We start from the raw sequence: 11269 nt of genomic DNA, 5'->3' as shown, positions 1-11269 counted from the left end.
TCACTACGATCTTCTTTAACACACATTCCATTTGTGGCACGATTTTGGCTGGGAAACCAATGCTTTCTAATGTATGAATGGTAAAAATATGAGAATTTCTTGTCTGTTGGAAAAACCTTGGTGCTTCTGTTGCCTTGTACCTCTTGAAGTCATGCTGGTGAAGTTAATGGGTGTTTTTGTGTTGTGGCTGTCTGCTTGTTGTGTGTCCTATGATGGATTGGCACCTCATGCAGAGTGTTATCCTGCCTTAAGCCCTATGCTTCTGGGATGGACTCTGGGCTGTTGTATCAGTACCAGGAATAAGCTGCTTTCTGCTAATGGGTGCATAAAAATAGCCAGGTTAACATTTCACATGCATTGCATTGATGTTTTCCCTTACACAATAAACACCTGGATGTTTCCTATATGCTCCTTGTAGCTGGCTGTACTAAAAGAACCCTTGATGTGTCTCATTGTCAAAATTGCCGTTCTGTTTTTATTCCACAAATGTGTAAATTAAGTTAAAGCCAAAGGATATGACGGGAAGGTATGCAACATTTTGTTTTGTCACACTTTGTCCATGTGGTAACTCCTAGATCATTCCAAAGTTTCATCTGTTCCAAATTACACTTGACTTTACCGTTTGAGCAGGCTCGTCCTTTTAAAGAAGTTGGTGTGATGTGGTAAGTGGTGCATCACAGATCCGGATGGACATATTTCTATCTGTAAACATGTGTTTTTTTATACATTAAAACAAAGGGTATCTGCAATTTTAGACAGATTTCCTTTCATATTTGTACCAAATAAATCCCAGCGTGAAAGTTACATCTTTCTTTTGTTTTCAAGTTCAGTGAAAAGGGATGGTGATAGTTACAGTATGTGGTTTACAGTATTGTTAGTATTGTTACAAGGCTGGGGCATGTTTATAAGAAAAACAGAATGAAGATAGCCCGAACCAAGTGAGTGAGCAGGGCCTGCCAGCTTCTCTCTTATTAAGGGAAATACAAATAAAGCCTTCTTTCTCTAACTTAGGAAATAGCTAAAATACATTCCCAGTTTCAGTGTGTTTATGGTCACAAATCTCCTGTTTGATTTAGTAGGGTTACTTCTGGGGTTGACTCGTGCAGAGATATTTAACCTTCTTAACTGAAGTAGCATGGGAAAGGACGTCCACATAGACAAAAGTCGTGAACTGGGATAAAGTCAAACATGTTAAGCATCTCTTCTGGCAACAGAGCTGAAGATAAGGCAGAAGAATCGCAGAAAGCTGCAAAAGGCTTCAAATGGCTGCAACACCAGCTTGTTCCATGCACCCACAACCTTTAGGGTAAAAAAGTGCCTTCTGTTCTCGGTTTTGAAATCCACTTCCCCACAGTTTCCACTTGTGCCTGCTGGTAAGGACTGTGCATGGACGCCCTGCTGGACCTCCCTAATTGGGTGGGGTACCTCTAACTGCAGTTGTAGACAGAGCAATAGACAGGTATTGCAGCCTCAGAAGATGGAAAACAAATGCAGTAACACAATGTTGGATCTTCCATCCATCAAACATCAATATAAGCCAAAGAACCATACCCCAAAAGAGTGAAATTTCAACAGATTGTTTGGTAGAGAAAAATGAGTCAATGCAAAAAACAAGCACAGTGCTCATCCCCTACCTTATTAAAGTGCTCAGGTTGTTGAAAGTACAACAGAACAATTTAAACTCTGTTGACTGTCTCGCTACACTCCGCAGCCTTTGGCATCTTATAGATTTGTCCTGTCTCCAATTCATTAACATCACATTGGGTAAAATCAGTGAGTAGAAGGGCAGGAGTACTGTATACATACAGTAGAAGAGTGCTGAGCTTCTTTGGTTTCAATAACATGGAGTCTGGGCAGGTCAGCAATAAGAATCAGTGAGCAGATAGATGAAGGTGGAAGGCTAATGCTACAGAAGACAGAGGACTTATTGGTTATGCATTGAAGGAGAGGGTAGGGATTTTCAGGCTTCAGCTGATTTAGAGTTCATGACTAATAATGCATTCCTGTCCTGACCAGCTAAAATCACATCCTACTTCCAGTCTGTCAAAAAGCCTGTGCTTGCTTCACTACAAAATAAACAGTGCCATAGGGTGTTTTCAGAGATGGGCCAGAAGTGCAATTAACAACTAGGAATCTTTATCACGGCCCTCATTTTCAGAAGATTTGTTTGTGCCTACTTGCACCTATTTATTAATTACTGGAATCTGGAGAGTTTTAAAATCCCCCCTTTCCCGGAGATGAATAAAGTATTATGAATTGCATTAAATTGGATTTGGAGAAAAACTAATACATTGATCCAAAACAATCTCATCTTAAACTTTTAAATGGTTCTACCTTCATGTTATCTATCTATACAATGATTTGTTTAATGAATCTTGATTGTGACATTACAGAGTCCTCAATCCAACTTGCGGTACAATGTGTACAATAAAGTAGTAAAACGTGGAAATGATAATGTTCTCCTACTCTTCTGTCCTATAGTCATCAGATTAAAATTAGGCTGAACATTCTACCTGCCTGTCTCAATTCAAGTATTAGATTTTATAGAAACCTTTTTACTGTCTCAATTGGTCAGTAATGATACTTGTACACAGATAATTGCTTATACAGTATCTTGGAGAAGATTTATTATGTAACTACAACAACAAAACAACTCCTTTGTGGCCAAACTTTAATATTGGACAACACAACACAATTTTATATGAAAAATTAGCAGAACAAGTTTGAGAAAGTAAATCTAGTGATGTATTTAATATATATATCTCAAGAGTACTGTATGGTTAAATAATGGAGTTCATTGTGCTGACATTGTGCTGTTTCCAAGTCATTGCTTCCGATTGTATACGACAATCTCCAGATTCAGGACTTATTTAGGTACAGTATGTACAGTACCTGGTTCTGAACTAACGGTCGTAGTATCACTTCCGTACAAATCAACACTTATCCTATGAATTTTCTACTGGTCCCATTGAATACCGCTCCCTATTAAATCTTCACAATATGTTACCATTGTTTTTTTAAAAAAGCTCTTCTAAATTCAGTATTTGCCAGTCCTGAAACGGTATAGTGACCAGTATAAAAATTTCCAATTATTATTTTTTCTACAGATGCGCAAGGAAGTGTTCCTGAAATTCATTGCGGATTGAAATAAAAAAAATGAATATTTTTGAAACATTTTTTTTTAATTCAGATAGTTGGTAAACATATTAACACAATCCTCTGAAATACAGGGGACGTCAAAAAAGATTATTCATGCGCTTGCACGGCAATTCACTTACGGAATTGGGTCACGACTTGAATTGTGAAGTTTCCCCAGGCGCTCAGATTGGACTTGAAACGAACCACGAATGGAGGAAAGCGCTGTGCGAGAGCAAATCAGTAAATTGATGGCGCTAAATGTTTTATTTGTAAGTGGCAGACGATATTTTAAAATCCCGTTTTTTAGGTTTTTTCGTTCTTTCTGTAGTCAAATTGAACACGAATTCCTGAATTGTTTTCAGTTTTCTTACTACATTTTCTTTCCTTTCACCGATGGTGCAAGTGTACATCTTCGGATTTACAGCACTGCCAACTTGCTATGCACGGAAACTTCATACAAAAAGTACTCGAATTGCACTTATTTGCCTACACAAATAACTTCATTTTCGTGTTGCGAGGGCCATAGTAATTCGTTTTTCTTGCTTGGCATTCTTTTTTGCAAGAACCTGGGGAACTCTTGCCTTTCAATTCACATTGGCTTATCTTTTAGTTTAAGATTAAAAAGACTACACAGATAAAGATCTGAATAATAAAATCCCACTGCTTGTATTAAAAAAAACATCAGGAAACAACGGTTCCGTTACAACGTGCACTTTTGTGAAAATATGTTTTTATTTTCAAAATTTGATATTCTTTTTACAAACAACATTTATCTTTATTTCGGTCTCTGAATTGTTGTAAATCAATTGTGAATGAAGAGCAACCGATTAAATGCGTATTTAGAGGGAAATACAAACCCTAATAGACATATTCTCATTGTCATTATTTCTATTTTTTTATATCAGTGTCTTTCTACATTGACGGTATCGAACTGAACTTTCGTTTTAATTCTCATACATTCTTTTATGATGAAATGCGCTTGCGAATCCGACGGCAAGGTGTGTCGAGATTTTTTTGGGTGAACCCTGCACATACAGTATAGTCCACTACTAATGAAAGCACTCCTTTTTTTACAAATAATCAGATACGGTCATTTTGTACTGACCCCCAAACCAGTATTTGATTCCTTGGTGATGATGTAGCTTTATTCCCCACCTTGAAATTTAGTGTTTATCCAGATGACCAGTTCCCTTACAGAATGTTGTATGCTATTAGGTTAAACATAAGATGTACTTTCTGAAAAAAAGATGTGTGGAAAACATCACACTTTTCTGTGGAAAAACTGACAAACATTTTATGTTAAAATTAGCAGACAACACCATAGCGTTTAATTAACGTCTATGTAAAAGCATTGCTACTAAGACTTTAAAGACAAAAAATCTGCTTTATTTGGGTTTGTTTATACTGATCTTGATGCTAATGCATTATGCGGAGAAAACTTTAGAATTGTTAAAAAATCTCAAATTAATAATATATCTATTCATGTTGGGATAAAGTTGTCGTTTTGGGCCATAATAGCGCAAATTTAATTTGCTTTCGTACTCGGGAATTAGCCGGATAATAAACAGAAGAAGATGCAAAACCCCTCTCCCTGTTGAAGGATAACTGTCTTTCACGGATATGTGAGCAAAACTAAATTTATAAACCAATCACAAGCACACCAGTTCGGTTTACCACAATGCCGTCTCATTTCTGCATCATATTCCTAAAGAGTTAAGTTCTCCAGGAGCTGCTGTTCTCTTCTTTCTGATTGGTCAAAAGTTTAGAGCTGGGTTGGACTGCAGTCCGTTTGCACTATTTGCTTGTATGAGGGACTGCCGCACACACTGGTATTACTACAACACCAACTTTTAACGCGATTTCGTCTCAAATACACACCGGGGAGGAGAGATACGGTCACGCACAATATTTACGTTAGAGATCTAGTGGAATTAAGTGGGTTCCGAGACTACGATATTCAGAATAACGAGGAGCACCGGGACCTGAACTGAAGCCGGGTGTGCACTTTGGAAGCAAGCGAGCATTTGTACGTCTTCGGAAACTCTACTCTTCGGAAACTATAACTTTTTTTTTTCAGTGCATGCTCGAGAGTGGAAGGTCCTGCAGTTATCTTTTCAAGCTCAAAGGGTGGCAGAGGAAAACGGGATTCTCGTGGGGTTAGCGACTGCCACAAACAGTTGTTTTTAACTGGAGTTCGCTGTCAAAAGTTCAGTTTGATTTAGTGCTCTCCTTCCTTCTCGTGGAAGAGTTGTGACTGGAAAACAACGAGATGCACATGGATCCACAGAACTCAAATGGTGTATTTTAAAGAGAACTACAAAGAGTGTATTAAATATGGAAAACACGCTTTCTCTGACAAAAGAGCTCGTGTTAAACTACAGAGATTGATAACTGCAGGTAAGCATTCTAAACAATCACATGGAATATTTAACTTTTTTAATAGCATGTATGGTCAAATACTCTTCTGTGAACTGTGATTGCATAGTTTCAGGCACAAACCTGCACAACTGTCGCCTTTCTTAGGAAAGGGTTTGAAACCAAGCAGCGGTTTTCGAAGAAAAGTGAATTCCGCACATTTAGTTGAGTTCTTGAAATTTCTTTATCCAGTGATGTCACATACAGTATGCTCGTCTGGTTCGTATGACTGGACACAGATGTGGTCTTATAAACTATTGAGGTTAGTAAATTAATGTTTCGCCTTGTAACTGTTGGAATACCCACTTTATTATGATTATTATTAATTAACCCGATCTGAGTATAATTTTCTTGACTGCAGTGAATACAGCGGTATAAACAGTACAGTAGGATGTATCATGTCATAGACTCATTACAAAACTGATCATATTAAGATTTTGGAGTATGGTGCCTAGTAACTAACCGAATAAAACACAGTTCCGTAAACTGTCAGAAAAAAGAGAACATCTATCTGAAATCCGTATTCCTCTAAAATAGATTTTAGAGACTGTACCGCTATTTCTTAGGTAATACCGGGCAGAGTATACAGTACAACAAATCACAGTGGTATAATTGTGACAGCATGTACAATCATGTTCATAATTCGACATCACTCGCTTCGACAAAACGCATTTTTACGCAATACTGCTTTGTTAATCAAAATAAACAAACGGGTAAACAAAAAGAAATTTTAATACACCGTCACTTTCTTTCGAATAGCTGCACTCCCAGAGGTTGATAACAACAGGGAGTTAATAATCTGAAGAGGTTTCACGCTGGCTGCGCATAAAGCAGCTATCTCAAAGCAGGATTATGCTTTTTCATGCCTTTTAAAGAGCTTTCGTTTCAAATTAGTACCTAATGACAATGTATATTTCTTTGCCTTGTTAAATGAAATTAAATCGTATTGTTTTGAGTCCCTAGGGCAAAAAGCCTTCGATTTGTAGAGTTAAAAGAATTCGGATTTCATTAAAATATCGGACCCTATTTTGAAAACGTGAAGGCGTTTAAATCCATTTTTTTCCAATGAATATATAAAGTTACATTTTCAGAATCTCTAGCCATTTGCGTGATAATTCTTTGCTTTAATGGAAAACGGTTTCAATAATAATTTTGATTGTGTTGTATGGATTCAAATGTGTTTACTGCTTTTGACAATTTTTGAAATACTGTTAGAAATCGGTTTCCTCCGTAATCAAATTCAATATGTAGCTGGTCCAAATTACACCAGACAAACAACTTGTGACATTTATTGGAAGTAATAATAGAATTGACAGTGTTTTCGAAATAAGAACAGTATCAACAACCAATAATAATCAGTGACAAAGAGGTTGTGCAACTGGGATACTGTCCCATTGTAAAGATAAAGAGAAGGAATAACATTTTTGCCAAGAGGAAATTATCGTTTCGGGAGATCAGTATGGGTGTTGAAACGTTTATTTCGGTTGTTTTTTTCTAATTCTTGCGCATATTTCTTAGGACAGTTTTTCCTTGTCACTTTTGTTTTTAGATTCATAAATCACAAGTTTTCCAGTGTCAGAATGGGACTTTTCCAGATAGCGCTTATCGTTCTGGAGATGATTGTGTTCTCAGACTGCGCAAGGGGTAAGTGAAAAATGACTCATTTCACGGACGATACAATAGTTTGATTCAAATGCTATCTGGTGCTGCTGATACATCTCAATGAATTGTTTTACAATTAGCTTTCTTTTCTCCCAGATGACACTCCTCAGTGTCTCTGTGTATTTGACTTCATTTGTGTTTTTTTTTTAAGTTTAGCAAGTGTGTCTGCAGGCTTTTTATCTGTAGAAATACTAGTTTATTTATCAGTAGAAATAAGGTCTATAGGTTTTTTTATGGAGACAGAAAAGAAGAGCGAGTTTCAGAAAAATTAAAGATGAAATAAATCCCTAAGTCAGCAATAGCATTTCTTTGTGGATCCCATTTATCTCTGGCCTTAATCCTTTTTCAGCTCTTGTGCTGTGTGCATTCCCCCAGCTAAACCAAACAAACATCAGCCTCTCTTGGGACAGAGAGCAGCACACTCTTTTTGACACCTCGCACAGCAGTTTGAACAGTTATCAATGCCCAATGAAGAGGTGTGTGTGTATGTGGTGTGAGAAGTGTGTTTGAGGTGGAGGATGGAAAAACGTGTCCCGTAAGCTCAGAAAGAAAAAAAAATGCCAGTCCATTCCTTGTTTATTTCCAATGTTGTGGCTTGTTTCAGGTTGTGTTCAGGAAATTGTTTGGTACTAGTTGTGAAATCTCAATGTGAAACTAGCATCATCCTCACGTCTGTCAGGGCTGTGAGCATGACTTCTGTATTTTACTGTGGTTGGTGTAAATCTGCTGGCGACGCCACCTCCCTGTGCCACCAAGCTTCTTCTGGACCCAGTTAGGGATTTGACTTTTCCCATCTGTGGAAGTGTTTGGAAACAGCACTGCTCCCCTTTTGTGTGCCTAAGCGACCACTTGTTCAGGCAACTTAATACTGTTGCACAAATCATGTTTTGCCAGTCATAGCACAGAAGGTGCTAATGTAATGGCCCGAGACTGTGTATGTAATAAAATAAGACATGGAAATAACACACACCAGGGAAATCAGACACAATTTATTATGCAACATTTGGAGGGAAACAAGTGGCCTATTGGTATTATTTTAAAGCAAAGCCAATTTTTGTGCAGAAACAGAATGAGATAGGTAATCTGTTTATCTGCTCAAAATGCGAAGAAAGAGTCAGCCCGCCGAATCTTTCTGGTCTTCCACACATCCTTGTCCTCAGACACAACACCCTCCTTGCTTCAATGTGAGATGGTGCCTCCGCAGATAACATCGCAAATGTTCTAACAATGATGCATTCAGAGGGATGACTGGGCTCCGTTTTAGTGCTTAACTAAAAGCAAACAAAATGTGAAAACTAATAAGATTAGACTGGCAATTATATTTGTTTGCCAGGCAGTGTTGCAGGTTTAGCGCCAGGGAGAGAAACATATATGTGAAAAAAGAAAACATGCAGCACTCCTGATGAAATCTAATGGTTTATTTATGGTCCATTGCCAGACTGGATTTTTTTCTGCTATAAAATCTTGCTGTTCATCAGATAGGAAAATGTGTTCAGAGGTGTTTTGGCTGTTGCTTCATGTATTACAGTCTTTGAAAGAAAGGAGGGTGAAGAGAGACAAAAGTCTTACTTTGCATCTGGACGGTTAAAAACAGATGCTCTTTACATTTTTTCCACATATCTAATCTTTATTTTTTGTAGTTATTGCACTGCTCTAATTTGTTTTTAAACTACAGCCTGGTTCACCATGTAGCCTGCTCAGGTGTGAAGCTGGAGTTAGACAGGAACCGCTAAGACCATTAGAGTTGACTTGGACAGGCCTGACATTATTTTGAAAGTGTTAATAATAACGACTTGCTTTTATGTATTGCCATTTATTCTGAAGAATCCCAAAATATGGTGATAATGCTGCTGTATAGTATATACAGATGGAATTACAAAGTATACTGTTTTGAACTACTAAAATGTGGGAACTGTTTAACACTGACTTAGTGCAAATTTTCAGTCTTTTCTTTTTATTTTGTATAGAATCTTTCTCGATGGGCACAATGTCTTTAATGTATTCCAGTGGTTCCTGAACACCAGTCCCAGGGAACCATGATTTTCTGTTTTTCAAGGTCTTAACTGGAATAGAAGTGATTGGACATTCGTAGAAGGAGAACGTTTGCGAATTGTGGGAGGGTGTGAAATATTGTTGTTCCCATCTGCATCTGTTCATCATTAATTGATGACCTATTAAGAGCCATTGTGACAGAAATTTGTGAGCAATTTCTTAATGAATAATCTGAGGATACAGAAAGTTCTTTATTCTAAAGTTGTTAGAAACAGTATGACAGAACTGAGGTACTTTTGAATCTGTTGACTACAGAACGTGCAAAAACAGATGTGAAGTCTTAAAATGCAAGCAGATCAATTGAAGGCACCTGTTACCTTTGGCAATTAAGAGCTCAGTCGGAAGGAAAAGTAGTAGAAACTGGGATACACCAGCACTTGAAGTGGGAAACACTGCTCCAGGTGTGTATGCATTGTATTGTCCCCAGTGCAGTGCAAAGTTCATGTAACATTGTATCCCCTATGCTTTAATGCAGCTTTCATTACCTGTTTTTCATTGAACATTATGCAGTGTGACCACCTTATAGCCTGATCTCATCAGATCTCAGGGTAGGACCTCATCGGCATTGGGATCAGGATTTTCCAGAAAAAGCCAGGTTGCCGCTGCACTGGTCCTGTTTGTGGACCAGTAGGTGGCGCTCTTCCCTCGGGACCAGAATATCAACATACAGTAATGACCATTATTTTTGTTGCTTCTATAATGAGCAATGTGACCTACCTTTTCTAAACTGCTGTTGATTATCTGTTATATCTTAAGACCATACTGATGAACCTCTGGTTAATTATTGTTCACATAAACCTACTGTAGCTGTAATAGATGTAAGACTAAAAGTATGTAATTACTTGATCTAATAATGTCAGTCTTGTTGTGGATGGGTACTATTAATGACTAAATTAGTCATTTTCCCTGCCTATAAATAATATATCTTCTTTTCTTAACTGCTATTTACCATTCTTGTACCTGTAATATTCCTGGCTTTTCTTTGCTGATATTATTCAATTTAGAATATTGTCTTTACTTCCTCTGAAGTATGTTGTGAGCTTCTTTCTTGGTCAGTCCCTGTGAAATGTTTGTTTACTCTTTCTACATTGCAATATTTTTTATCTTAATCTTCACCTTTTAGATATACCTCTTCACTTATGTTTGTAATTCATTATACTCCATTGTAAGCTAGTTCCCGTTCAGTCATTTTATAATGCACTTTATTTATCAGCATACAGTTTAAGGGTGATTTTCTGCTTTTCCCTCTTTATACGTGCAGTAACAAAGGCCTTACACAGCTACATTTGAAACAGCATTTGTTGTCAACTGCATAACATCATAGAGGTTTGATTTATGGGCTGTTATGTGAAGCCATCAAATGTTAATCCTCCAGAATGATTTGCTGGCTTGTCAAAGGGTTCCATGAGAGACAGTGACAGTGGCAATGTCAGAAATAGTCAATTAGGAGACAAGGTATTTGAAGCATTGTGATGACATTCCCTACCAGTTTTCCTCTTATGCTGAAATGGTGCTAATTGGACAAAATTAATTAAGAAAAAATATGCTTTATCACACCAGTGTGAATCAAGAAGTGTGAATCAGTACTGTGTGCTAGTAACAAGTAAATGCAGTCTACTAGATGAACACTGAACTAAAGGAATTTCATGCATGAAGGCTGAACACGTTTTGGAGTGTCAAAAGTATTGTATTGTTTGCTTGCAACTAACAAAGAAAGAAGCATTATCAGTCAGGACATCCTAGTCCTGACTTAGAAATCCTAATATCAGTCATTAGATACATTGTCAAAATCTGTTATCTCTTTGTTAGCGGTAGGTGGACCTTTAACAGAAAATGCATTTTGTTTTTTTAACCATCTTCGATGCCATCAATTTTTTAAAATCATATTTCCTGAATGTAAATGGAATTACTTTTTTTTACCTCCAGTGTTTCACTTGCAGCCACTTAGGTTGGACTATTAATTTTCGGACAGTCTGAAAATTTGACTGCATGCTGCTGTCTG

The 11269-nt window shown here is 37.4% G+C and overlaps 1 protein-coding gene across 1 annotated transcript in view; it reads left to right on the top strand.

Moving 5' to 3' along the window:
• Positions 1 to 4918: 4918 nt before the first annotated feature.
• fgfrl1a (fibroblast growth factor receptor like 1a) overlaps positions 4919 to 11269 on the top strand; it is a 116440-nt gene continuing 110089 nt past the window's right edge. Inside the window, exons 1-2 of the mRNA XM_015345031.2 lie at positions 4919 to 5535; positions 7103 to 7197. Coding sequence (XP_015200517.1) covers positions 7134 to 7197 — 64 coding nt within the window. The 5' untranslated portion in view covers positions 4919 to 5535; positions 7103 to 7133. The remainder of the gene's footprint in view (positions 5536 to 7102; positions 7198 to 11269) is intronic.

The sequence above is a fragment of the Lepisosteus oculatus genome, chromosome 1, assembly GCF_040954835.1.
Source record: "Lepisosteus oculatus isolate fLepOcu1 chromosome 1, fLepOcu1.hap2, whole genome shotgun sequence".
Classification (NCBI taxonomy): domain Eukaryota; kingdom Metazoa; phylum Chordata; class Actinopteri; order Semionotiformes; family Lepisosteidae; genus Lepisosteus; species Lepisosteus oculatus.
The sequence above is the reverse complement of the archived record's forward strand: the minus strand, read 5'-3'. Positions and strand labels throughout refer to the sequence as shown.